The sequence below is a fragment of the Fusarium oxysporum genome, chromosome IV (genome assembly GCF_013085055.1).
Source record: "Fusarium oxysporum Fo47 chromosome IV, complete sequence".
In the NCBI taxonomy this organism is placed as follows: domain Eukaryota; kingdom Fungi; phylum Ascomycota; class Sordariomycetes; order Hypocreales; family Nectriaceae; genus Fusarium; species Fusarium oxysporum.
The window spans coordinates 65,119-91,676 of NC_072843.1; the positions used below are offsets into that span (position 1 = coordinate 65,119).

A 26,558-nucleotide genomic window follows, 5' to 3' on the forward strand; every position below is an offset into this window, starting at 1 on the left:
CTAGCTTTGCTATCATTCATTAAAACATTGAATGGTGCATAGCCCCTTATGGATACCTCTTTTTGTTATATACGATCATGGAACGATAGAGCTTAACAGACTATTATTTATGCGTTTGCGAATCAGCCAGCCTTGCTTGTCTCAGAAACTCGTTCTAGATGAGAATCTGTCAGCCATTCACTTTGTTTCTTGATTTGTTCGGTCTTTCTGCAAGATCCACAGCCCTTGCGTGATCGTCGCAGCATGGGCCGCTTGCAAATAATCTTGAGTATCTGGTTCTTTCGTGCATTTCGTTGTCTCGTCCCAAGAACACCGTACTCCAATTGCTTCGTGATACCAAATATTTGTGAAAACAGCCGGTCTCCTAGAAAGAATGCGAGTGGCTTCGTCTTCGAGACTTCTTGCTCAGTATCGCATCTCGCTCTTCGCGCAACGTGATCCAAACCCAGAACCATGTCATTGTTTCGATAAATATGAATGTAAAGAATAGGCGGTTCTTTAGCATGTCACCGCCCCAGCCAGCAGGGCGATATGATGGGTTATACGAGCTCGGATGCGAGAGGTGGCTGCGAGAGGACTTGTCGTACATGGGAGATGATGGGCCAAACAGGAATATGTAGACAACGAAACCGAGGGAGAGGAACGATCGCAAAGGAGCTGTGTGACAATTAGCGTCCATCATGAGTAGAAGTCGGGCATAGGATGCCAACCTTGTGTACCCCAGTGGAAAATCAGGCAGACTTCGTCGGGCATGGATAGGGATACCAGATCACTAAAGCCGACAAAGACGAGGACAGCGGCAAGGAATGCGAGGGGAGGGCTTTGCAGTTCAAACCCTCTTGCTAGAGGCTTCATGACGAGTCGGGTCAGCTTAAACAGGCTTCGGAGACGTCGCGACCAGCAGCCATGCTGTGATGGAGACTCACCATTCCCATGCTCTCTCCCAACATGAACACAAGCGCTTGCTCATTGATGGAGCTTGGATTGGTGATGAAGAAGTATGCGAGAGTTAGATGGAAAAGAGAGACAGATGTTATAATCGTTTTGGCAGATATGAGTGCCATGATTGCGTTTCGCTACCTCTGGGGATGGTTGTCTCGATGTACTTCGCTCGTCCGTATCGCGTGCGTCGCAGGTTGAAGCTTTCGCCAGTCGCAAAAGAAGGGGAAAGTGGCAGCAGAAAATGAGGGGCTCAGCAGGCCAAAAAGAAGTGAGCTTGTGCTTAAAGGAATGGAAAACAGAGGACCCAGCTGGGAGGCGTACTAGCACTTGATCAACTTTCTGGTCACGCTGAATAGCTGTTGTGAAAACCAGCAGCAAGCCAGGGGTTATGCCATGCGTCACCCGCGCATGATGGGCATTTACGGGCTGCTAATCGTGGCTAGCGAATCCGATTGCAGGAGCGCCTCGTGCCGTCGCGGGACGGCATTTGTTGTGGCGGTGGTTGTGGCTGTTGTCTTAATGCCCTTGTTCCAGTTGGTTTGGTCTCCACCTTCTCCCTCCAGCTGTGAGCTTTGTTGGTAGGACTCGAACATGCATGCACCATACCGAGCAGTGCATTCACTTTGAGCAATTTTAACTAATGCATTCGCCTTGCTCACTGGGAAAATATACGACTTTTAGGCTTGGGAGTTTAGTTTTCTGAAATGTCGGAAGCGGGTAGTTCCTTGCTGGATAAGCAACAGCACATCAAATATTGGCAGCGCTGTCATAAATCTTATCTCCCATCCCCTTACACGGCCTACGACTCGACCCGCCTTACTTTCGCTTGCTTCATTATTTCGGCGCTTGACATTCTGTCTGTCCCGCTCACCCATACTGAACGTGGTGCTATCCGTCGGTGGGTTCTCAGTCTGCAGCATCCAGAAGGTGGATTTTGTGGAAGTTCAACGCACGCATTACCAGGCCAAGAAGCGTACAAGGGCACAGCAAATATTGCAGCTACCTTCTTTGCGCTTGTCCTGTTGGGCCTGGCAGCCGATGGCGAGGATGAGGCGAGGTCAGCTTTCAACGGGGTGGACAGAGTACGGTTATTGAAGTGGCTGAATAGGCTCCAAAGAAAGGATGGGAGTTTCGGACAAAATTTATGGGACGGAGAGATTGTGGGTGGCAGAGATATGAGACACAGCTATCTAGCGAGCTGTATTCGGTGGATGCTGAGAGGGGATGTCAAAGAAGGCGATGAGGGCTGGGTAGAGGATTTGAACGTTGATGAAATGATTGCTCACATCAAGAGAGGCCAGGTACGTTGTACTTGCTTGAGCGATGCCGTCTCACTAACACCTCTCAGACGTATGATGGTGGAGTAGCAGAATCGTCGCAGCACGAATCCCATGGTATGGTCTCATGACTCATTGTATACTCGTATAACTGACCTCTCTAGCTGGATATGCATACTGCGCGATAGGTGCGCTGTCACTCTTAGACAGACCACTAGATTCGGCATCGCCGCATCCCCCCGAGGGGGCGCTGAAACGGGGCGTCCCGGATCGTGAGGGACTCCTTCACTTCCTCGCCTCTCGCTCTTTCGCCTACCTTGCCAAGGAAGAAGAAGAGGATGAAGTGGAGGAAAACTTTCTTGAGTCAAAGGCTGGTGAACTCGATCTTGGTCATATCGGATTCAACGGTCGATGGAACAAGAAGGCCGATACGTGCTACTGTTGGTGGGTTGGTGGTACGCTTGCAGTAAGTTTCCCATGTCTCCTTGGACAGAGCATAGCTCTTACACGTCTTCCAGATGCTAGGGAATTCAACCATCATCAACGTCATTCCTTCGCGACGATATCTTCTTGATATCACACAACATCGCATTGGCGGGTTCTCTAAGTCCGTAGGAGGGCCTCCGGATATGTACCATTCGTACCTCGGCTTAGCTGCATTGGCGACCATGGGCGACGGTGATCTGAAAGAATTCGACGCGGGTCTATGCTGCAGTCAAGAGACGACGAGGAAAATACAAAAGGCAAGGGACGGACTAATAGAGAGCACGAGAGGTAATAGGGAAGCCTGGTGTAACGATGGCTTCTGGTAGGTCTTGTATCGAACAAAGCCTATAGCATTGACTATATACAATAAAACCCACTGCTTCGATTGGCAAATGTGGACAGTGAATGCGAGTTCTAGTGTGTAGACTTTGATGCTGCCTTCCTATCGCTTCATTACTCGTGACTGTGAGTGCTTGTTATTGATGAGTTGGACATATCATCTACTATCGCGACCATCCTTGGCCGGTTGTCCCGAAACCAAACCTGTTCCCAAGCTCAAATTTTGATACCGGCTTTATTGCAGTCTTTCGAAACCTGGACATTAACCCTTTTGTAACACAAAATAGCTGTTGAAGGAAATAGCCTCTATGTGCAGCTCAATGATGAGTTGACTTCAGGGTAAGCGATTCATGAAATATGACATCATGAGACAATGAAACAACATCCAGACCTAAGGTGCCTACTCAACGATACATTTGTTGATTTACTTCTGCCATTGCGACACTGAAGATGACTAGATCCGCAACTCAATTTCTATAACTTGGTTGAACAATTGGTATCTGAATTTGGATTTTGTAAACTTCCTTTGACTACGTTTTGAACGCATTGGCGATCATCACTAACCGCTTTAGGAACCGTTCGGCCCCGCCTTAGCTTTGTCGGATTGAATCATCTAAACCATCCCGCGATTTCCAAGACTCCATCGTTTTCCCCCAAACGTCGCCGCCATGTCCTCTTCACCAAAAGACACAGCCGAGGCCACTGAGCCTCTGAAGTCGAGCGACGCCGATACCCAACCTTGGAACGACGACAAACGCCGGAAGTTCGAAACGTCAGCGACCGCCCCGCCCGCAAACAATCGCGACACTGACAAGGTGTAGGAAATCGAAGAGCGAGTTCTACGATCCATGCCAAGAGGCTGCGCAACGGAGCTATAGATGCTTGTTCAGGAACGGAGGCGATAAGAATATGTGTGGAGAGTATTTCCAGTATGTTGCTTGGGATTGAGCAATCGAGGCAAGGTGCTGACAATTGAACAGGGCATATCGCGATTGCAAACAAGCATGGGTACGTTACATATACACGATGCTACAGCTGAAGAGAATACCCAAGACTTATCATTCCCGTAGACCGACAAACGGAAAAAGGAAGGCCGCGGCTGGTTCTAATGGGCTAATTCGCTCTCAACAGCCTGCGTTGACTTGCTATATCCAGCCTGGCTCAGCATCATGACTGACGACAGAGGTATCATTGTAACATTAAGGGGAGTTTATATACTGTACAATACGGAAGCGCGGTGCAACATTCTGCTATCTTTCTTAAACGAAAAGTCTGGTCTCCTGTCGGCGCCAGTGTCTTTAGATTACTCCAGTCCAACTCAACTGACAGGGCTTCAACTTTCGTTTCGGTCAGGCATCCTCACCAATTGGTAAGGCAATGACTTTCTGATCTATATACCTGTATTCCAAGGTATCTTGAACTTCCACCGCTTTCCTACACCGATGGGAACACAGCTACTGTTGAGATACAAAGACGTCCCAATCGCCGTTTGCCAGGTTTCACTATTTATGCCTGGATCAACACCTGGTCTTACACGAGCTGAATGCGTGGTGTTTTGAGATTGATGAAGTATATACGGAGCTGTCACCATATGGTAGGTAGTTGTATGATGGCTTTGCCATGGAGCGAAGGACAAAGAGCTGCACAAAATTCATGGTTGTTCGATTTGGGAACTGCGTGAACACTCAGAGTACCAAAATGTCTACCCCGTCATTCTATCGGAACCCTCCAACTCGTGACAGTTGTCAGTCATGCGGTTGCGAGATTTGTCGAAGGCGGATTCCTAGAGTATAAAGATCAGTTGCACTATCCAACCAGGCGTCAGGCTCGTACTGGAACCGAGCCTCATCGGCGCACTTGTTCAGCTTGGTGGCATGCCAGGTTGAGCACTCTTCAAATACCTGCTTATCCAAAGCCACTCCAACATCGGCTGTCAGTCGGATTGAATCCAACATTCTCCCGCTTCTAAGCGAGTATACCTTCCAAGAATCGAGCGCATGCCACTCCCAACGTCCCAAGTCCAGACAGGAGAATCCATGGAACAAATGTCATTGCGTATTCATCGATGTTGGACTGGACTTGATATCTCTCAGCCCTTACGGCTTGGTCATTGTCAAGGAGTACTTGGCGGGACTCCATTTCGTACCATAGGAAAGCATCAGCAAGAGTTTCTAAGTCCCAGCTCTGTCGACTTCCTTCAGTCGCATCTCCAAGTACCGCTCGAAGCAAGTATCCACCGAGACCGGGCGGTCTGCCATCACGCCCATCGTCGAAGACATTAAGACTTGACGTCAAGCTTAACACCGGCACATCGTACCCTGTATCACGCTTCTCATCAACAAGTGTGTTCTCAATCATCGACCAATCGCTCCCGTTCACTTTAATGTCAGCCCATCCAGTGGATCTATTTAAACGGCATGTTAAGCCTGAAAATGTCAGGCTGTAGTTTGTTTGTCGACCGTCAGGTTGCTCAATACCAGAGAAACCTTTGGTAAAAGGTATCAAGCTACCCCATCGCTCTGTAGTAACCGCTGGGCCACCATCGTGCTCGGAATCCATAACCCCGATCCAAAGAGCGGCCTCATTGAAGGCAACGAGCGGGTATGTAATCCCTGGGTATGTGGCTTTGGCTACATCTAGTGCCGTCTTTGAGATGACTGATTCGTTTGTCCCGAAAGGTGCTTCGTAAGTGGTTGGCTCTGAACCGAAGACTGAAACTGTTTCCTCAAGGACAAACCTGATATGCGGGTTACGTTTGTCTGGCACCATTATTGATACGCCTTGAGGATGGGAGGGACTGCAAAACATTTTCAGTCGATAGACTGGCGCGCGAAATAGTTGCATGACGGCAGGAGAAAGCGACGAACGTGATTGATCCGAGACGTTGACGCTAACTAGTCCTTCTGTAGATGACTCGAGCATACCTTGCTGTAGGAGCGAAAGCCTATCCTGAAGTCTTGCTGAAACCTGTCGCCGGATAGACTGGTCGTCCAGAGGTATTGGACGTGAGCCTCCGGGCAGCACCGAATGTGTATCATGCAGATATTCAAGCACCTGCGTAGATGTATCCACTCCGGCCTGTTGATATGCCACAACATTGCCAAGCAGAGAGAAACTTGAAGCTGAGAGAACAGCGATCATTCCCAGACAGATCACGCGAGACCTTCTTGAACGAATGAAAGTCCAGAACTTGAGTGGACTGAAGGAACCCCAGTCTGTGCTGGCGACTTCAACGAGGATCTTCATGCTCACAGCTGAGTTTCTTCCACTGTGCTCGTTGACAGCAGAAAGACGAGCAAGCTTGAACATATGCCAATTGGCGACCGCGACCACGGCTGGCGCCACCAGAATGGAGAAGGCCGCGTCAATGAGCTTGGCTTCGGTTGACGAGAGCTTACCTCCAACAATGACGGCTGTTATATAGCCGTTGTCTGTCTTGGCTTGGATATGTGCGATGAGCCAGCAACTACATATGGGACAAGCTGAGCCGATGAACGCAATTGTTATAAGGGAGTATAGGACATGTCTTTTGATGGGACAGTCCGCGTGTACTGATGCGGCTTCTTCTGCGATCTTGTCCTCTCGACTTGGTGTTAGCAGCCCATTGTTGTCTGATTGAGCCCCGCCTGAGTATCTTCCGGCTTGGGGGTTCCTGTTGAAGTGGTATCAACAGATTCAGGGTTGTCTTCCTCAGTTACTACGCTGAGAAATGACACTGGTCGGTTCACCATCTCAAAAGACTCATTTTCTGGCTGGGCTCCCATGTTCATTGGTTGAGTAGAATAAATTGCTCTTGCTCCTCGTTCGAAAGGAACGAAGACTGCCAATACATTTATACGTCTCTAGATATGAGAAACATGTCGATCGAACCGCACTTCAACAGAAATAACACGGCGTGTTTCCAGAACTCAAGCATTATACTCAGGTGTGCTCTCAATGTCACAACGCTTACATCTGTCAGAATAAGTTGGTGTATCATCGTCAGTTCAATCGTCAAGTTCTCTCAGTCGTTGTTACCTGTTCCATCCAGACGTCTTCCATCTGTATACAAGGAAGTTGTGATCCCACAGCATGAGACTGCGTATTTTGCCAGCCTGAGGTAGCTCGCTGCAAATATGGACGTCCGTCTACATTAGAGTCACATTGTACACACGATTGTGACTGAAATGCAAAAGTTAAGAGGTCTTCCGCATTGTGAACGCGGCGACAGTTTGTCGCACCGCTTCAGCCTTGATGGTACAACCCATCTGCAAGCCTCATTTTGTGGTAGGTGTTGATGTTGTAACAGCGCCAAAGCCTTGGACTACGGGCAACAACCTGAAAGTTCAATGTGGCGCAGGCTGCACCGCCACGCTTCCACCGCCCCTCCTTTCTGTAGCATCCCACTTCAATTTGAGCCCCTCCAAACTCTCACGCACTCACTCTTAAGAATTCAGTCAACTTTAGTCAGTTGGGGCGGGAAAACGTCGCGAAGCTTGACACTCATGAATCGTCAACAGCGACCCAATCTCAAGAACGGCGTAGACCTCCAGCTCCAGTCTGCCTTCAACGATGGCAACTGGGCTGCTGTGATCCGTCTTGCAGAGAAGCGGGCCCGAACATTCAACGACCAATATTATGAGGTGCGAATTGATGGGATTCGTACTTGAGCCATCCGTAGACTGACCTATATGAGTAGATTGTGAAAATATGTGCTGAAAGCCAACTGGATGACCCTAGCTCCAAGTTCGCAGCCATAACCGCCATTGACAAGTACGTCAGAGAAGGAACCGTGGTCAAAGATGTCGATGCCATAGACCTCCTTGAATGGGCCAGTCAAGGTCTGAACAGTGAAGAAGATTTTCCCGAGACACTTGGGCCATTGAGGGCACGTCTCGTGAAGGCTACACCCAAGGATAAAATTGGCGCCAGCCGCTGTTTGGAGTCATGCTTATTGCACTGGGATCTTGTCAGCGCGCAACAAGTATGGAAGGCTTTGTTACTGAGAGGAGATATCGATTAACATATTTACAGATCGCGGCAATTTTGGACAGGACATTTCCTCAGGAGCGGAGCTTTATGTTTTGGAATATTGTGATCACACATTTATTGGCGGTTCGTACAGCAATCTTCTGTTTCATTCCTCACTAATTCCCATCAGACCAGCCCTCAATCACCTTCAGAGAAAAAGAAGCTGTATGGGATGCTCGCATTGAAACAGATACAACGTGCTGCACAATTGGCGGAAGAGGTAGTACCCCTTTCGTTAATAATAAGCCCCTAAACTCACCATCCTAGGCTGCGACTACCGGGGGCGAAGACGCCAAACCACAGCCGCGAAGTATCCAAACAGAAGAAGAGATTCTCCTTTTATACGATGTAACCGAAAGGCACGGTTCTAAAGATGACTTGGCGAAACTCGTCTCAAGTCCCGTCTTCAGTCCGCTTGTTCAGTTCCGAAAGGGCAGAAAGGAGTTGATGCTGCGGACCATTTCTCGCTACCAACAGGAACAGCAGTTCGAAGCCATTTTTGAGTTGTGCAAGGATTGCTTGTCAATTGAGGGCGAAAATGGTCAACCAAGTCTCATGGCGGCAGACTGGAAAGTCTGGCGGCAATTCATTGAAGCCGCTGCCGAGATCAAGAATACCAAGCCAGAGTACGTAGAAACTTAACAGCAGACGAAGCCCCGACTGACAAGATCTAGCATTGAAGAAACTGTCCAACAACTCTTATTGAAGTTCATCAAGTCACCAAATCTGCGACCGATCTACAAGCGCATTATTCTATTGGCGCGTGTCTCGGCAGCCTTTAATCTTGCATCAAATGACGAGGACGATGTTGTTGAGAACGAGCCTGCGTCATTCCGACTCAAGGAACTGATCAGCTACATGAAAAGCCAAGGAACAAATGCTGCGTGTTTCGATGATATAAAAGCCTTTGCAGAGAGACTCAGTCCATCTGCATTAAAGTATATGGCATACGAGTTTGTTCCAAAGTTGGCTCAGACTACAGAGGACGAGATTCAGTCGGCTAGAATAAGCAACCTTGCATTCAAGCTACAGTACTTTGCAGCCACATGCCCCTGTATGTACAGCACGATACCTGGCGAAAAGCCTCTGCGCAAATGTCTTGTCTCTGGTGTTGAAGTTGACGCTAGCTCACCCGGGCCTGCTTTCTCAACCATCGCCGAGACTGCCCTCAAGGCTCACCAGTCGCTGGCTGGCCTGGCTCCGAAAAGCTCTGCTGTCGAGGCCGAGATCAGACCGGAACTGGCTGTCATCATCGGACTCTGCATGATCCAAACTGCATTCCCTCCGTCAACCGATCTCTCGAACATCCCTGCCTCTTACACCCCCCTCCTGCGAGCTCTGTTGTTGCTCGAACACCAGCTCACTTTGACACCGAAACATAGCATTATCTCCCTTCTTCTAGTACAACTGCATCTTCGAGTCGGCTCGTCGCCTCGTGCCAGGGAAATATGGGATACACTGGGCGTCAAGCGCACCATCATGGACTCTCTCGCCCCTATTTTCTACGACCGCCTCTCGACAATCTCACCTGCTCTTATTTCACCGTCCGACGAGACCGGCTGGGAGCTTCTAGATTTGCTGAGCTCTCACTTCAACGTGTCGCTGAAGCTTCGAATGCCTAGACGGCTAATAGATGCTTTCGAGTCGGGCAGTTACAGCAGTGTAATTGACATCCCCGAATACATGGAAAACCTGCGCTGGAGCTGCACACGAGCGATGAGTCTGGTCGAGGAGACTAGAACCGATCGCATTATGGGAGAACACTTCTCAGAGGTGTTTACTGATCCTCGATTCAGTCAGTCTTTCAATCGTCCACCATTCCTGACAAGTACTAACAAAAGCAGCCGAAGTGGCTGACGATATGAAACTGGTTGAGACCGTAGACTATGGATCTTTCCCGTCATGGGATTGCAGTTCTCAATCGCCTGTCTACACCCGTTTGCGGATTGGACCACCATCAACAGTATGTCTCCTCCTCTCTATGAAGCAAAACTAACATGTACAGAATCGTCGCGCCCATCTGTCACTCCTCTCGGAAGCATTCCATGAACTCTTGGGTTACAGGCCTCCCCCCATTTACAAGGCTTCTGCGACAGCCGCCATTCCCGACCAAGTCTTCGTCCTCGAATCACTCAGTCAACTTAGCAATTCTTTCATGAAGTTCTCTAACGGTCCCAGAGGCGACCTCACTCCACAGGAGGCAACCTACTTTGAGGTCATCAGCCTACTCAGCACCCTCATTCCTTTCGCAACCGGCATCAATAGGGCCAAACCCATCCCCGAGGAGTTTTTCCAGATCGTGGACACTCTGAAAATTGCCATAGATACGCTCAAGCTAGAGCTCCTGCCTCTCACAAACACCTCAGAGCAAGTCACAACTCTGAGCACGCTTCATTCCCTCGCCATCCTCCGCGATACTTCCGTCGCTATAAAGAACTCAGCCCAATGGGTTATCGCTTTCAATGACCGCGAAAAGGAGCGTGATCGCTCTGGGAAGAGTAACCTTCCAAAAGAGGTCATGGCACAGATCAAGGAGCTTGTGACGGTAACTGAGACTACACTCAAGGAGGGCAAGGCCACCGTGGCGAAGATGAAAGAACAAGTATTTGGAAGAGACTTTGAGCCCGCGGTAAGAGCGTGGATTTTTGAAGACGCAGATAACATTTTGGGTGTCGTTGAAGAGGCAGCGACGAAGAAACTCGTCAAAAGCTGGGAATCCAACGTTAAGGGATGGACTCAGGTAGTGTGGAGTTAGGAGTTGTTGATTGTCAACGCACACCTGAATAGATCGATGTCCTCGAAGGAACTTAATCCTTTAGACACCCACTCTCATGACACTGCACTGACTAATCCCTTATCGACTTCCATCAGCTGCAGGTTCACTATGAGCTTCGGCTGGGAGCCAGAAGGGCTGGCTTCGTCAGACTCCGGTACAAGTTCAATGTGAAACTTCTTCCGCAGCTCCCGCAATCTTATGCTGGTGGAATGAATGACAAAAGTCACGGGTTCGCCACTAATTGTGTTCAATGTAGTGCCGCCTGCACTGCTTTCATGCAGTTTCTGGTCAATGTAGTTTTGGCCCTTTCGAGCTGCCAGCATAAGCTCACCGTATCGAGTTCCGTCAACTTCTTTTATAGCCGCATTATTTTCCCATAGCAACTCTGCTAACCTTGCACAGTCGACGAGAAGACTGAGGACCATTTCTCTATGGAATTCGATAGCAGAGAGCTGCTGTGTCAACATCCGCAGAGAGTGTGGTGCCTCGTGCATGTTCTGCATATCAACTGATGAGTGAACCTGAGATTCTCGCAAAATAACCTCGACCTCGGATATCATTGCTCGAACAAAAGGCCTGGCGCCTTCCAGAGCTTGATCGTATAGAGCTTCATCTAAATTATCTATTAGAACACGCTTCTCACTCATGCGACTGAGAAATGTGCCGATTAGCGGCTCGTACTCCAATTCAACCCCTATTTCCATGGTGTCCAGGTTTTCTTCCATAGATGCGATACCTGGAGGTCGGCGTGATGGCCAGGTCGAAGAAACCAAAGATCTAAAAAGCGCCAACTCATGTATGGTGATCAAAGGATAATCCTCAAAAATGACCTGCGGCTTATCTTTTAGCACCATGGGCTTCGGAGAATTACCAGCAGCTGCCGTCGAGATAGCTTTGTGAGTTGCATCATGGAAATCGATGCCTTCTCCGTGACTAACAAGACTCCAGACGAGACAATTGAAAGTAGAGGCCAGAGCTAGATGGAGTGCTGAAAGTCCAGATTTATCATGCAAGTTGCCATTGGCTCCATGATCGATCAGCAATTGCACGATGGGATCGACACCCTGTGCAGCTGCATAATAAATTGGAGTGCGACCTTGATCATCTTGCGCATTAACATCGGCTCCACGATCCACGAGGAGTCGCACAAGTGACTCGATTTCAGAGCCGACTGCTAAGTGTAGTGCTGTTTGGCCTTCCTTGTCTCGTCCGTTCACATCAGCCGCGTGATCAAGTAAGAGCTGGACAAGAGGCTCGACCTTGTCCAAAGTGGCATGGTGTAAAGGTCGCGACGTTTCGTCAATTAATATGTTGGGGTCAGCGCCATGTTCCAACAGCGTTTGAAACATGGGCACCTTGTCGACTGATATCTTGAAATCCTCAAAATGTCTGAAAGCCGCCTCTAGTGCGCCTGGTTCTAGTGGCGCACCGTATTGGAAGAGGTATATTACAATGGTATCTTGCCCTCGTCGAGCTGCATACGTGATTGGCGTTCCGCGTAGATTTGCACCCTTCTTGAGAAGTGTTTCAGCGAGCGAAAGATGACCAAGGCCACATGCCATCTCAAGAACCGACACGTTATACGAGTCAATTGCGTCGATCGAGCATCTCTCCAGCAACCATTCTGCGGCCTCTTCGAACCCAAAATACGCCGCCTCATGAAGGCCTGTGGTCCCAGGGTTGAATCCACCAGCATATCTCAGACGCTCAGTCACCTTGACAAGTTTCTCTGATGACAAAAAAGCCTTCACAATATCAGGCATTTCTGTGACGTTGCGAGCGTGGTGACCCCAATGACATGATGCATATCGACACAGCGGATAATCTTGGAGCATCTTCTTAACATCATAGTCTTCGTCGCTCTCCGCAACGTTATTTTTGATCTTCCAGTCTTGGCTTTTCGATCGACCAAGACCGGGATTTGGGGATCCTGGCTTTTCGTCTTTCGATTGATCGATAACAGAATCCGACTTTTCTGCATCTTTTTGTACCGCCATGTCAGGTTTTGGACCTCGAACAGTTCTGACTTGATCAACGATAAGATCGTAAGATAGGTATGTCAGGGTTTTAACGGATATTTCCAGAGCAGCATCTGGGAACCACTGGTCCTGTGTTCGCTCAAAATATTCTTGTGTCGTGAAATGCGCTAGTCGGACAGTGTTGCTCTGTTCGTCGACGGTCACCAGACCAGCGCAAGCAGAAACGATGTCGGGGATCTCGCTAAGGTTTTCCTCATCAAACTCCGTAGAGTCTATTTCGATACCAAGGGCATGTTGAAGTTCCGCGGGACTAAGCAACCGTCTGGCACATGAAATCCACATGAGTGCTTCTTTAGCCAATATCGCTTGATCTGTCAACTGGTCTTCTATTCTCTTCATAGCATCGCCGTACGCTTTGTCGTAGGCTTTCGACGTGCTTGAGTTACTCGGCAAAGCTTTGAGAATAGCTCGGACAGCTTTCGGTGATCTCTTGCCGACAAGAGAATCGAGATGCAGCTGCGCGAGAAGAAACCTAACTTAAGATTAGCATTGATGTTTGTTCCAGGGAGGTGCCGCCTTACATCCCCTGGACTGATTCCAGTATTCTTGTCTTGATTTCCTCTTGAAGCTCAGGCTTGTTCTGAACAAAAACTGGGAGTTGAGACATTCGACCAGCCAGGTATCTTCTTACATCCGGCTCACTGGCGCGGATTTTAAGAGAGACAGCTTTCCTGAACTTCTCCTTGATCTCTGGAATATACCTAGAGGTTGCTAGAATATTTGTACTTGTTGCACTTTGAAGGTCAAGTACTTGTTGGATGAAGTTGGGTAGTGTACCGTCGGTGGTCTCGCATTCGTCCAAAGCGTCAAGGACGATGTACACACGAGAATATGTCGCGGCAACCTCTTGCAAAACACGACCAAGCTCCTGTAGCGATGGGCGCGTGCGAGATGCCTTGCGCTTATTGTATAGGTCATCCACCGGCTTAAATAGTGATGGCTGGCTTTCACTCAGTTGCTTTAAAAGATTCGCAATGAGGTCACTGGCTTTCTGTTCGTGGCGCCGGCGGAAGTTGCAGTAGATATATGCAACTCCAATATTGCTCTCGGAATGGAAGGAGTCGAGTAATGAATTGACCACAATGGATGCCATGATCGTTTTCCCGGCACCTGGAATACCAGGACAAAACAATGTTTGTTTGTCGCCTTTTACCCAGGAATTGTACTCGTCTGATTCCAATAGCCATTCACCAGTTCCTGGCTCTCGCCGGCTGAATATGTCGCTCTGTTGGGGAGCATAATCCACGGGTGAGATCCAGTCGAGGACTTCTTTCTGGTGGGCGCTCATCTGACTATTTTGAAGGTGCCCAATTCCTTCTGCTATGTTGAGGTTGGACAGCTGTATGTCAGTCAGGATGCGGTCAAGTCGTGCAACTCGATGCTCATCCTCAGTCGATTTGTTCTTGATAAGTCTGACCAAATCGGCCAATTGTCTGCTGTTGTCGTCTGAGGTTGCCTTGATGTGCTTCACCAGCTGTCTATGTAGATGTAAGCCATCGATGCTAGTAATGGATAAAATGATACCTACGTGCTTTCGTGTGTCATGGCGAAATGCAAAAGTGATCTTTCACGCTGGAATGCATCGACGAGCTTTGCCACTTCCTTCTCATCGAATGGCCATTTCAAGGCGGCCTTGACTTTTTGAATGCCGCTCCCGTGGCCTGGTTGCAGCTTTGTTTTGATAGCATCGAGAATCTTATACAAGCGGTACAAAGGTGCATTGTCACTCTCCAAGGCCTTGACCTTGACCGACCACGTCTGGGCGCTATGAGTCTTTGCCTGGTCAGCGTCCCAATCCTCAATCTCGGGTCCGTCAGTTCCTTTGGAATAGTCGCGGAGTCGCATGAGGAGAGCCTCGCAGGCTAAAATCTCGTCAAGCAGTCGCTGTCGATCTTTTGAAGCTCCAGCGACACCGATGATGTATTTCGTAACCTCAGCCGTGAGTTGCACCACCGCGATAATACTCGCAGCAGCAGAGAGACCATCCATGTTGCTTCAATCGGTTGAGACTCGATGGATGGATGAATCCGAGTCCTGGGCTGCCCATTTAAATAGCAAATTGCTCAGCCTACTTGGTAGCGACCACATCGCATCCGCAACAGCTCAGCCGCATTCTGCATGTTCCTTTGGGAGGATGGCCAGCAATGAGCCAATTATGTTGCTGGGAAGTATTTCAACCTCGAAGTCCGTAGGAGTAAGCCATCGTAATGGTACCTGATGCGAGCACCCTTCATTTGTTGCCCGGTGAGGCAGCATTTTCTCCTCCATCTCTTTCCCAACATGAGGGTGTGATATATCGGCGTCTTCATCGTAAATAGGTGCGTGAAGAATGTCTCTTTTTGGCTTGTTGGTTGAGTCAGTATCAGGCGTGTCGCACGAGAGTTAGGCTTCTCTTGCGCAAGACCAGGATGACAATAGCATATAGCTGGTGAGTTTGGCAAACGGGATAGTGGCACTGTAGAGTATACTCCTTTTGCTTCGCGAGTCCTCCGTATCCCGCCCGTCAACTGTTGAAGGCGACAATCTCTCACCCATTTTAAAAGTGAACAGGGGTCAATTTACTCGCGGGACTCTGTTAGCAGTTGGACTCTCCTGTAATTGTTGGCCCCACCGGTCTAAATTTAGTGGGCAGCCCCTAACATTTTGATCTCCCAAGATTTCTTTATCTCGGATCTGCATCCCCCCATTCAATCGCATCTTCTTTGCTTTTGTTTCCGTGGCGTCTGCGTCGCTATCTTAGACTCTTCGATTTCAGGAGTACATATTACAGTTTCTCTATATATTTTATCCGTATATCCGTACTTTCTTTTATGTCGCATGTATACCTATCATCGTCATTATACCTACTATCCTAATCTGCGCCAAGCTTTGCCTAAACTCTTTAGCTGCGTCTGATCGCGACAACTTCTGATCGACAAAGTTGGTTCTCGTCCTTCACACACATGAGATTGCGGCTTCTTACGACCAGGCTTTGAGACAAGTTTCTTCGATACAAGCCACCGAACCAGCACTCCGCGAAGTACCCTACGAAGAGGAGTATCGATGCTACCAACGACGTCATATCATTTTTCTTGATCATAGATTGCGATATTTGTAACATCAGTCATGATTTCTCGAAATCGCTCCGGTCGGCGCAGAAGTGCTGCTCTAGCCTTCATCGTCATCACTGTTCTCGTCCTCAACTACGGAGGCCTTTTGTCATTACCGTTCAGCTTCGAAGAACCCCCACAACCCGATCGCCCAGATTTTGATCTTGCACCACCATGTGCCCCAACTCTCGATCATCTGCGACGCTCCTCGTACGGCCTAACGAGGGACATTATATACCAAAAACGCTGCATCCGCCCTGTCGTAGACAAGAAACTTGATAGTCAAGTTGTATCGCAGAACCCGGATGCCTTGATCAAGAGCGGCCAAACCGTTCAACTTGACCAGGCTTGTGAAGGATGGACCGAATCGACTTGCGAACCAGTCACTCTTAGGGTGCCTCCGCCTTACCCTCAGCAGGACTACTCTGGATTTTTGTTTGGTGTTGCGACAAGTCTTGATCGATTGAACGAATCTATGTCACAGTTTGAGAGCTGGCTCGGCAATACACATGCGCAATTACTTGCGGTTATCACTGATGCCGGCGACGAGTCCAAGTATAAACAAGTCACTGAGCAGTTTCGCCAGCGCGGGATCGAACTCAGCATCAAGGATCCATGGAACAAGGCCATCACCTCCAACGAGCAGCACTTTGCAATCGTCCGTGATCTTCTTGCGCACGTTACCCCGAAGACGCAGTGGACTGCCATTGTCGACGATGACACCTTCTTTCCTTCTCTTTATCCCATGAGCAAGATTCTAGGCAAATACGATCACAAGCTTCCAGCATACGTGGGTGGGTTGTCGGAGAACTACGATGCAGTCAAGCACCATGGCTACATGGCTTTTGGAGGAGCAGGAATCTTCCTCAGCCCAGCCCTGCTTCGCGAGCTTGACCCTCATCTAGAGGAATGCCTCAAAGTTGATCATGTGCCTCAAGGCGATGGTCTTCTCAAGCAATGCATCTACAGCAAGACCAAGACGAAGCTCACTGTTGTAAAAGGGCTTCACCAGCTGGACATGGGTGGAGATATGAGCGGTTTCTATGAGTCCGGCCGTCTGCCAATGAGTTTACATCACTGGAAGTCGTGGCACCAGGCCCCTGTTGACAAGATGGTCAAGATCTCCGAATTTTGTGGAAGTTGTTTCCTGCAACGCTTCGCTTTTGGCTCCGACACTGTCTTGACAAACGGATACAGCATAGTCCAATACTCTGCAGGCTTGGAGAGCGTGGACTTGAACAAGATGGAAGGAAGCTGGGAGGGCGCTGAAGGGTTCGACTGGAGTCTGAGCCCAATGAGATCCAAGATGGATCGACGTTTGAAGAAGAGCTATCATCTAGTCGACACCGAAGTGGTTGGCAAGAATATCCGGCAAATTTACATTCACCGTCTTGAGGATGACATCCCCGGCCCGGACGAGAAGTCGAAGGACACCAAGAAGACGCCACCCAAGATAGAAGAGATGAAGGATGAAGTGATAGAATTGTTGTGGGAATTATGATAAGACACGAGATTGGACTAGACATATTGGTGTTCCCGGTCGGGCCGGATTTGTATATACGACGAATGATACCAGATGACATATGGGACGGATAGATAGACTGGTTTTGTAGATAATAATGCTAATGAGCCTTTCCTTTTCCCGGCATTAATATGAGAACAAGAGGGGTCTTCTGATCTCTACCCCAAAAGGTACCACACCCTCCATCACAGAGAGCTAATGATTGAGAGTTTATCAGGCTAGAGCTCCACGCGATATCGGCGTGCGGAGAACAATAGACTCCAAATATTCAGTGACTATACAAAGGGCGTTTGGAACAAGATAAAAAGGGTCTTTGTTGCCGTCAAGGCCCTCCAAATCACCAGCTCTGTCACTCAATTCCACCCCAGTCCAAAAGATGACTTCCTTGTATCAGCTCAATGGCTCTCTGCAGCCTTTTGCGAAACTACTCTTTCTTCCCGTCGCCGTTTTGATATCAATTTGGGTCGTCAACACCACTGTGAGTTCAACCAGCTTTGACTACATCATGAACTTTCGTAGTTGACCAACAAACAACAGGCAAAGAGATGGATGCGCCATCGCAGACAGCACTTGCAAGCTGCTAAGGCTGAGATAGTACCGCCTGAAAAAGTGGCAGCTATTGAACCTTTACATGACTTTAACTGGAAAACTGCACCTAGGCGTCAGTTACGGCCATTCAAACCAACATATCACATAACGATGGGTAGGGTCTCTCCGCCGTACAAGAACGTCCTTTTTTCTGACTGTCTTCGTAGCTATTCGAGCAGATACGCCATCAGAACTCATCACAATTGACGAAGATTACCTCGACCGCGTTACACATCGACGAAGTATTATTGCCACACATGGGTCTACCGTTCATGGCTGCACTCCCGAAGGTGATGCCGCTGTGCGTGAGCTTTACACTTATCTCCTATCTGAACAGCTTCCCAAGCGCTTCCCGACCATCTTCCAACTCTCAAAAGACAACTCCATGTGCGAGAATCTCGCCACTGGAATGTCCTTCCCCACGCTACCTGAAGGCAACATGGATGCGGCGCTGCGCGTACTCGGTGAGACTGTCGAAGAAGATCTCTTCTTGTTGCAAGAGACTCCAGAAGGCCACCGCTCAGTTGCGTTTATGTGTTGCTTTCCATCGGGCTTCGATCCCTCGTCTAAGCTGGGTAAAACACTTGTGGAGATCCATGCACCTGTGCCGTCATATGAGAAAATCGGTTCTAGTATGGAGAAATTCTTTACAAAGCTGGAAGTTGGAAAGAGTGTTAAACGAACAAACGTGAGGACTCTCGAAAGCCAGCGTGCCGAATTGTTACTGACAAGCTGCAGTGGTCCGTCCAAACTCATACAGAGCTGTTCAACTGCCAGGGCAACCACATAACTGGCGATGATAAGTACGAGAATGATGAAGATGTCGATATTGAAAAGGTAGGACACTGCTCATGACTATGTTTCTTCATTAACACATGCACACAGACATTCCTCCGCATAGAGCTCCAGACCCTGACTCGTCTACCCAAGACACGGGCCATCCTTTTCTCTTTCAAGACTTATCTCTACCCTGTCCGTCAGATCAAGGACGAGGGTCTCGGGCCTGCCTTTGCCGATGCTATTGAGGGACTTGCCAAGGGTAATGCTCCCGGCATGTGGACTTACAAGAGCGCGGTACGATGGGGAAGCAGTGTAGTTACTTATCTGAGATCATGAGAGGAGCTGAAGGGTCGATGGGTGGGATGCTACATTGACTGGCCGTTCATGTGGGCTCTATGTGACTCATTACAATAATGCCAAGAGAACGCTGAATCAATCAAGAAAGACATTTTTTGTTCTGTGCCACTTCCCCAATCCCCCACTTTCATGACCATGCTTTGTCGTTCGTGATAGCATGTACTTCACTACAAGAAAAAGGTCGAAGTTCATGATTGTTCCATAAGATCATAGGATGGTCTCGTAATAAGTAATTCTGGCTAGAGATGTGCTATTTGGTGAAGTCGATTTATTATTTTCTGCATTGGGGCTTTGTATTATCAGCATCAAGCTTCTGGGGAAAATAATTTGTTCTTCTCTTGTCGACTTTTCTGGCCATGGAAACTCGTCCGGTCAAGATATGTTATTCTCTATCAGATAACCATTCTCAACCGGGCCGGTGCTTCACTTACTAGACGATGAGCCTAGAACGTTATCGTCGTGAGTGTGTCTACCCCGCAGGATAACCTTCTCGAACTTGGTTTGCAGAATGTGGGGTGAATTGTATCGATCTCAGTGCTCTCTTTTTAGCTACCGTATCAGGTAAAGTTTACCCATATCAACCATCTCGACTACTTCTCTTTTGGAAAAGTGCCTAGAGATTACAACATATCTTCTATAATTTCAGATGCATATTGAGCCACCAAAGATGACTGGCTGCTCGAGCTTCAAATGACGATACAGCTGCCTGAACCCATAAGCCAGGGCTGCTCTATCTAATGGTTCCCATGGAGAAAAACAATCTTGAACCTTCCGTTATGGGACATGACTGTCGCAGTGTAGCTCTTGTCGATAGACACCTTCTGGTTGTCCAGTTGTCGTTTCGTGAATTCCCGCGTTGCTTCGTCGTATCCATCCTTGTCGGTTGGCTTCAGCGCCATGCCTCCACTGTCCTTTTTGACCCGGCATTCTTTTGGAGCTCGAGGTATAATATCTTCACTGAAGCCCATGGAAGGGGTGTTGAGATCTTCTGATTGTAAGAGGATGGGCCCGTCATTGCCTGAGTAGTGTTAGCTTCCTCGATCAATTATTTGGTGTGGTATATCACCTTCAATGACAGACACCCCACCGTACACGAGTGGATAACTCTGCCAGTTCATCTCTGCCCATGTACCGAGATTGTGCGCGCCGCCATCGAAATCGATATCGTTACCACGGACGAGTCTTCCGGAGAATGTTGAGCACGATGTTGTCAAGTCAACAAATACAGTTGTGTTGGAAGAAACCTTGTAGACAGTTAGTTGAATCCTTACCTTGTGAGTAAATCATGAGCCAGCAATATACCTTCATCGCGCGATACGGCTTCGCGTCTTCTCCGTTTTGGTATACCATGAACCAGCGAGGACCTCCTTCACCATAAGCAGTTTCAAAGGTGATACCTGGTTGACCATGGTCGATGTCGCCGAGGAAAGGATCTGTGAATTTAGATTAGATCACCGCCACAACTGCATCTTTGAGGGCTTGTCGTACCTTGGATGAGTGTATAGTCACTTTTATCTGGCTCACTGCAGAAGTCTAAGGTCTGCGCTGCGATATCCCCAATAGATACCGCATGTACAGCCAGGGTAAAAAGGAGGAGGCAAAGGTGTATCATAGTCCCAGGCTTCTCCTTTCACTCACCTTTCAGTGGAAAAGGCTTCAAGGCAAAAAGAAGGTTGGCAAAGAACGAAAACAGCGAACACTTCTTTGAAGCTTTAGGCTAGCAGATTGTTTCCGCACGAGCATCCTTCATGGATGTTACAGTCTCCTTCCTTCCTTCCTTCCTTTCTTCCTTCCTCATAGTTGGTGATCGGACTACCCAAGAAGGTCGTGTGGGAAAGTGACATCTGTACCTTCTCTGCAGTTCCTTTTATGGAACGGGAGGATGCATGTTGTTCGCCTTTCAGATCCCGATTCATAGAAACACAAATGCAGGCACCCTGTAGTTTGTCTCGCTCAAAGTAAAGGACCGTTTTACTGCTTCCCTAACAATATGATCCATAAGGAGTTTTCGGAGTTTTCTCCGACTTCCTCATTGGGTGATGCTGTGATGTATGAAGACCTGCCATTGGCTGTACTCTATCATTGACTCGCAGTACTTGAATTCGACTTTAAATTTCACAGCATTTTGTACAGGCAGAGGAATATAAAAGACACTTGATTTAAATGGTCAGATTCTTGGTACAATAGAAACTTAAGAGTGAATGGTAAACATATCGCTACCCGTTGTTTGCCTTTATATGCGAGGCTCGTTAAGGCGACTATGTACATGTTCGGCATCCTGTTCGCACGTTTGACAGCTCCAAAAGCCTTTGTCAGTATAATCAGGGATTTAATATCGCACAATGACCCAGTCTGTAACATTTCATGCTCGAGCTATTGATAACATAGCCTTATGTCTTGCTGTGCCTGGTTGGGTTTCCGCTGATGACAAATGTTCATAGGATGCACTAACATCCATCTTCCTGACTCATCCATGCTCAGCCCTGGCCCAGCAATTCGGTACGCAGACTGCCGGAATCCAACATACAACAGCCATCACCCTCGTACTAAAACATATCCATTGCTTTCGGGATCTCAATGTTCACCACTTTTGACATAACAACTTCGAATTCCCTGTCAAGCGGGAAGCCTCCTTCTCCGCCAACCTCACAACCCCGCCCCAAGAGGGCTCAAGTCTCACGCGCCTGTGACTGGTGTCGCTTGACCCGAGTGAAATGCGATTCTACCCGACCTTGTCGGAACTGCAAACAAGCCAATAGAGAATGTGTAAATTCAGGTCGCGATGATTTCAAGAGTGTTGCCGCAGCCACAAGGTGAGTCGAACCTGAATCTGTCGAAGGGCGCAAGGCTGACGAGGACATAGAGAGGTTCAACGGCTGAGAAGTCAGGTGCAGCAACTTGAGAACAAGCTACTAAGTCCATCTCCTTTACCTCAAAATAGTGATGCTGTGTGTAAACGTTCATTAAGGTGGAAAGGGGTCCGAGTGAATGGCATTCAGTACGGTCCATCCTCGCTGGCGTACTTCACTCATCGATTATCGACTTTCACCAAATCAAGCTTCGAGACAAATGTCCTGTCAAGTCCCAAACTACCAGCTACTTCATCTCCGCTTAACTGCGACCGACTGCAGCGTGAACAACAAGACGCTCTCCTCGACCTTTACTGGCAGGGCTATCATGCGATTTATCCAGTGATCGATGAGGCTACTTTTCGACAACATTATGACTCACTCTGGAGTGACAATACGAAGAGACAGGCATGTCCTCTGGTAGACCTTGTGATCGCCTTATGCATACAGTTTGGCTCCTCATACACAACTTGTGATAACGTCGTTGTGCCTGATCAGCCTGGTTTCGATTTCTACCTGCAGGCTCAGCAGGCGCTGGTTCAAGATTTGGATTATCCGTCTTTACAGTCGGCGCAATGCTATTTTCTCAGCGCCATATATCTGTTGGCTTTGAATAAAGAAAACTCGGCCTACATGATGATTCGATCTGCCGTAGCTGCAGCAGAATCACTTGGCCTGCAACTCGATGGCGACAATGAGACCCAAGACACTGAAGGTCCAACTTGCGCAAAAACAGGTTCACGCTTATGGAGATGCCTTGTCACATTGGACACACAGGTTTCTCTGCATTTGGGCCGCCCCTTCGCAATTTCAGAGCCCCATCTGTATGAGCGCGAACACCCAGAATCTGACAGTATCGCTCAACTTGCCGGTCCAAATTTCACCATTTCGCAGTCCTCAGGCATCAACTGGCTTCGCTTTCAGCATGAGAGACAAGGCCTCTTTCAGGTCATTCGTGAGATTCATACTGAATTAGCGAGGGTAATGGAGAATGTTCTTTCGGAGATTGATCAGCCCGACTTTTATCAGCACCCTTCATCACGGGAGAAGTGCGCAAAGTATCTCTATGAGCAGCTCAAGCGTCTCAAGGCCTGGGTTGAGAAACTGCCGGGGAGTTTAAAGACACCACGGGTACAAGGTGTACCCTTCTCAGTTGATCGCTCGCCGCTCGATCTCAGCCAGGCCGATCCCCTTTGGCTACAAAGACAACGGCTAGTGCTGGAATTTGACTACCATTCCTTAGTCATTATGCTCACTCGAACGTTCAACTCATTTCTACCAACGCCAGCACTGGGCACTTTCAATAGTGATAACCACTGCATAACTAGTGTGAACTCTGGCATTATGATAACAAATATGTTGCACCAGCTCAGCAGGGATTCCGGTATTCTTGCTGGGTGCTTTCAAGTGTTTGATTGGCAGCGTACCGCCACATTTGCTTTAGCTGGCTTCTCTTGCGGATATCCCATTTGTCCAATGTCCCCCACAGCGCGGAAGACGTTGACACTAGCTGCGAGGGTTTTTGAGATATTTGGATCCAAAGCAGGTGTGCAATTGACCAACAGTCTCAAGATCAAATGTCTAGAACTCGTGGAAGCATTCAGAGCAAGGCTTGGTCTCGCTACACCCGCGACAACACCAGCCAGTAACCAGAAAAGCCCAGAAACGTTGGATACTGTGGTGGAGCCGAGTAGCTATCAGATTATGAGTGTTGGTGAGGAAGCTTTATACAATGCAGGTTTTGATATGACATTTAATGAGGATATGTGGACTGTCGACACACCAGGTGGACTGCTCTGGGGCGACTTGTTGAAAGATTTGGATTCAGGCCTAGTTTCATCTCTTGGACAGGTTGGGGTTGACGATTGATATCGCCATCATATTAAATAGTGCCTTAGCCTTCCGAAATACTTCAGTCAGCATTGTTGCCGGTGTTGTCAAAGACCTTTGATCAGAACAAGTAGTCCAGCTTAGGGACCTGGGTAACTCATCATCCTCATCCTCAGACGCATTGAAGAAAGGAGCCTCTGTTCATTCGTGAAGCGAGACAGTGGACTCTCTCAGGGAAAACAAGACCAAAGACAAACGGCATACCCCACGTGATCTTAATGAAAAACACAATGGGTAGGGCCAATGTGGATGAAGCACGCTTCCTCCCGTCTCAGGTCTTAAACCTTACCTCTTTGGGTTGGTGACCTAGCGCTACGCAAGGTTCATTGGCCAAACCCCTGGTCACCAGCCACGGCAACGAGAGCCTCAGCAGCCTCATCGGACTGAGATCGGTGGCTTGCTTGCTTTCCATGACTTCCAAGGTTGCTTGTGAACATTGACTTCATCCATACACAACAAATTGACGTAAGCCCGCGATAGCTTCATTAGGCCTATCCAAATATCGCTCTTTTTCTGGAAACCCCTTATTTCCCATTCACTTCTTTGTAGGCCACATTCACCTAGGCTATACTCCATCGATTTCCTTCACTGTTCATCGTTTCATGCCGCGGTTCGTCCACTGCAATCGACCGACCGTGGGACCTAGGCGACCAACCATCACGCATATTTGACCGCGTTGACTTAACAAAACAATCGCCATAGCACCGGGAGCACGCACGCGCAATCAATTTGGGACATGCTTTGATACAGGCAACCCAGGGCGCATTCTTCACCATTGCCGCGATCGCATTCCATCATCCTTCTTGACAGACGGACGGCTGCAGGTGTCGCTGTTTGTATGCGCATAACCCCCCGCCGTTTGGGACCCCCTCTCGTCTTGTAGCTGCAACCGAGCCGCGTCTCCTTCCGACATTTTTCTGTACAACTTCACACAACTGAGCGGTCGTGCTGCGAACAACAACATCATCATCATGAGCGTCCCTTGTAAGTTGCCCTGCCACCCCTTGGCACAGACCCCCTTCATCGCGACTTTGGCCCTTGAATAACACCATATAACGATAGTGACTACCGAAGAGCTCGAGCGCTATACCGCTATCATTGATGACATCCTTGAGACGTCCGACCTTGAGACTATATCACGAAAGAAGATCCGGCAGGGGTTGGAGAACAAGCTTGGCGGCCAGGATCTGAGCGACCAGAAGGTATGCCGACAAACAACACAAGCATTGCCTCGCCGTTCCATTTGGCATTGCCCTACATTTGTCCCCTGCTGACTTGCTAGAACGCCATCAAACGACTTATCGAAGCTCGGTTCGACGCCGTATCTGGGGCCAACAACGGAATCGAACCTCCCTCCACTGTCGACTATGCGGCCAACGGTACATCCGATGTAGGCGAGACCGAGCAATCCGCCACCCCAGAACCTTCACGAAAGAAGGTTAAGCGATCATCCTCGGCTGAAGATGCGGACGCCAAGTTGGCCGCGCAACTACAGGCGCAGGAAAATAGCTTGGCCAGAGGGCGCAAGACTCGAGGGGGCGACAAAGCAAAACCTACCAAGAAGAAGGCGGCGCCGCGCAAGAAAAGTGCGAAGAAGGTCAAAGCCGACGATGATAGCGACCTCGAACCAGCCGATGGTGAGGTTGGCAAGAAGAGAAAGGCTGGTGGTGGTTTCCAGAAACCTTTCAACTTGAGCGAAACCCTCTCTGAACTTGTTGGCGAGACGCAGGTATGTGAAGCACTTCTTTATGTACTACACAAGGCTTTATCCTAGATCTCTCGCGAAGGTTAGGCCGTGGCCTTGTCCATTCAGCCCATATCTTTACAGGGATCAGATTATTGCCTGAAGGGCTTGGATGTCTCTATCCTGCTTCGGACTATCTGGTCTATGTCTTTTGCAACTAGTCTTGCCTTTTGGGAATTTCTTTGGATGATTACATGCAGCATGCTTGGGCAGAGCCTACGCTAACACAATTCTAGCTGTCACGACCTCAAGTCGTCAAGAAGCTCTGGGAACACATCAAAGCAAATGACCTTCAAGACCCGAACGACAAACGTCAAATCATTTGCGACGACAAGATGCAAGCAGTCTTTAAACAGGCAAGGGTTGACATGTTTCGGATGAACAAGGATATCGGTAGTCATCTTTACCCGGTTGGCGAGGAATAAACAGAAGAGCGATTGCATCTGCAGAACGCAGGCCCTCTGCGAAGGTTTCGATGACAGCGTTTGGGCGCGCGGCGGCGTACCGGTAAAGTGTTTCTTGTCTAACTATTGACAATTGGGCTAGGTGCTATATAATGAATCCTAAAGAATTCCGAAAGGCTCTAGATTGTATCTTTTGTACCGCTTGGGCAGTGATTCAGGATCATTATGATGGGGATAAAGACTACCCTACAATGGGAGGATATTACTTGCAAAACTCGGTCTATGTGAGGGTGGGATTGCTCTAGAACTACAGTATTTGATGATAATACCTACCTGCCTTGAAGTATGCACCTCTTAAATAAAATGTTGATTACGTCCTGATTGAAAGTGGATTGTCTTCCCTGTGATACTCCCCACCTAATCTGTGCTGCACCCAAGTGGTCCCCAGCAGCGTAAGCACTTGCAT

The 26,558-nt window shown here is 48.6% G+C and overlaps 11 protein-coding genes across 11 annotated transcripts; 7 read left to right on the plus strand and 4 right to left on the minus strand.

Annotated features, from left to right (window-relative positions):
• Positions 1 to 278: 278 nt before the first annotated feature.
• Positions 279 to 1,315, minus strand: FOBCDRAFT_26384 (increased loss of mitochondrial DNA protein 1). The gene is made up of 3 exons (XM_031180278.3): positions 927 to 1,315; positions 711 to 849; positions 279 to 657 (listed from the first exon to the last, which is right to left on the minus strand). Exons 1-3 carry the CDS (start codon positions 1,062 to 1,064, stop codon positions 365 to 367), a joined length of 570 nt encoding a protein of 189 aa, XP_031046165.1. The 5' UTR covers positions 1,065 to 1,315; the 3' UTR covers positions 279 to 364.
• A 164-nt stretch (positions 1,316 to 1,479) lies between these two features.
• On the plus strand, positions 1,480 to 3,111 carry FOBCDRAFT_219574 (terpenoid cyclases/protein prenyltransferase alpha-alpha toroid). The gene is made up of 4 exons (XM_031180277.3): positions 1,480 to 2,243; positions 2,291 to 2,336; positions 2,384 to 2,685; positions 2,738 to 3,111. The coding sequence occupies exons 1-4, from the start codon at positions 1,647 to 1,649 to the stop codon at positions 3,029 to 3,031; spliced, it is 1,239 nt and encodes a 412-aa protein (XP_031046164.2). The 5' UTR covers positions 1,480 to 1,646; the 3' UTR covers positions 3,032 to 3,111.
• Positions 3,112 to 3,677: 566 nt separating this feature from the next.
• On the plus strand, positions 3,678 to 4,314 carry FOBCDRAFT_26406 (cytochrome c oxidase-assembly factor COX23, mitochondrial). Its single transcript, XM_031180276.3, has 4 exons — positions 3,678 to 3,816; positions 3,866 to 3,973; positions 4,025 to 4,052; positions 4,115 to 4,314. The coding sequence occupies exons 1-4, from the start codon at positions 3,713 to 3,715 to the stop codon at positions 4,151 to 4,153; spliced, it is 279 nt and encodes a 92-aa protein (XP_031046163.1). The 5' UTR covers positions 3,678 to 3,712; the 3' UTR covers positions 4,154 to 4,314.
• A 475-nt stretch (positions 4,315 to 4,789) lies between these two features.
• Positions 4,790 to 6,814, minus strand: FOBCDRAFT_238478 (uncharacterized protein; the record flags this gene model as incomplete). The annotated part of the gene is made up of 4 exons (XM_054704063.2): positions 4,790 to 4,935; positions 5,024 to 5,239; positions 5,969 to 6,623; positions 6,716 to 6,814. The coding sequence occupies 4 exons, from the start codon at positions 6,812 to 6,814 to the stop codon at positions 4,790 to 4,792; spliced, it is 1,116 nt and encodes a 371-aa protein (XP_054560038.2).
• Positions 6,815 to 7,479: 665 nt separating this feature from the next.
• On the plus strand, positions 7,480 to 10,810 carry FOBCDRAFT_291007 (N-acetyltransferase B complex non catalytic subunit-domain-containing protein; the record flags this gene model as incomplete). The annotated part of the gene is made up of 8 exons (XM_059611777.1): positions 7,480 to 7,666; positions 7,723 to 8,007; positions 8,058 to 8,138; positions 8,185 to 8,274; positions 8,322 to 8,680; positions 8,729 to 9,849; positions 9,899 to 10,017; positions 10,060 to 10,810. The coding sequence occupies exons 1-8, from the start codon at positions 7,529 to 7,531 to the stop codon at positions 10,807 to 10,809; spliced, it is 2,943 nt and encodes a 980-aa protein (XP_059464592.1). The 5' UTR covers positions 7,480 to 7,528.
• A 73-nt stretch (positions 10,811 to 10,883) lies between these two features.
• Positions 10,884 to 14,858, minus strand: FOBCDRAFT_199500 (uncharacterized protein; the record flags this gene model as incomplete). The annotated part of the gene is made up of 3 exons (XM_031180271.2): positions 10,884 to 13,341; positions 13,391 to 14,347; positions 14,398 to 14,858. 3 exons carry the CDS (start codon positions 14,856 to 14,858, stop codon positions 10,884 to 10,886), a joined length of 3,876 nt encoding a protein of 1,291 aa, XP_031046158.2.
• Positions 14,859 to 15,540: 682 nt separating this feature from the next.
• On the plus strand, positions 15,541 to 17,606 carry FOBCDRAFT_219584 (uncharacterized protein). Its single transcript, XM_059609534.1, has one exon. It carries the CDS (start codon positions 15,975 to 15,977, stop codon positions 17,457 to 17,459), a length of 1,485 nt encoding a protein of 494 aa, XP_059467035.1. The 5' UTR covers positions 15,541 to 15,974; the 3' UTR covers positions 17,460 to 17,606.
• Positions 17,607 to 17,800: 194 nt separating this feature from the next.
• Positions 17,801 to 19,328, plus strand: FOBCDRAFT_249239 (uncharacterized protein). Its single transcript, XM_031180268.3, has 5 exons — positions 17,801 to 17,958; positions 18,018 to 18,183; positions 18,236 to 18,756; positions 18,807 to 18,905; positions 18,954 to 19,328. Exons 1-5 carry the CDS (start codon positions 17,857 to 17,859, stop codon positions 19,182 to 19,184), a joined length of 1,119 nt encoding a protein of 372 aa, XP_031046155.3. The 5' UTR covers positions 17,801 to 17,856; the 3' UTR covers positions 19,185 to 19,328.
• Positions 19,329 to 19,776: 448 nt separating this feature from the next.
• FOBCDRAFT_249240 (uncharacterized protein) lies at positions 19,777 to 21,121 on the minus strand (the record flags this gene model as incomplete). The annotated part of the gene is made up of 6 exons (XM_031180267.3): positions 19,777 to 20,223; positions 20,272 to 20,449; positions 20,508 to 20,638; positions 20,694 to 20,750; positions 20,844 to 20,922; positions 21,056 to 21,121. 6 exons carry the CDS (start codon positions 21,119 to 21,121, stop codon positions 19,940 to 19,942), a joined length of 795 nt encoding a protein of 264 aa, XP_031046154.3. The 3' UTR covers positions 19,777 to 19,939.
• Positions 21,122 to 21,340: 219 nt separating this feature from the next.
• On the plus strand, positions 21,341 to 24,315 carry FOBCDRAFT_179724 (fungal-specific transcription factor domain-containing protein). The gene is made up of 2 exons (XM_031180266.3): positions 21,341 to 22,018; positions 22,069 to 24,315. The coding sequence occupies exons 1-2, from the start codon at positions 21,783 to 21,785 to the stop codon at positions 23,921 to 23,923; spliced, it is 2,091 nt and encodes a 696-aa protein (XP_031046153.2). The 5' UTR covers positions 21,341 to 21,782; the 3' UTR covers positions 23,924 to 24,315.
• Positions 24,316 to 24,818: 503 nt separating this feature from the next.
• FOBCDRAFT_26436 (SWIB/MDM2 domain-containing protein) lies at positions 24,819 to 26,461 on the plus strand. Its single transcript, XM_031180263.3, has 4 exons — positions 24,819 to 24,928; positions 25,007 to 25,146; positions 25,227 to 25,673; positions 25,925 to 26,461. Exons 1-4 carry the CDS (start codon positions 24,916 to 24,918, stop codon positions 26,111 to 26,113), a joined length of 789 nt encoding a protein of 262 aa, XP_031046150.1. The 5' UTR covers positions 24,819 to 24,915; the 3' UTR covers positions 26,114 to 26,461.
• The last annotated feature ends 97 nt before the right edge of the window (positions 26,462 to 26,558 follow it).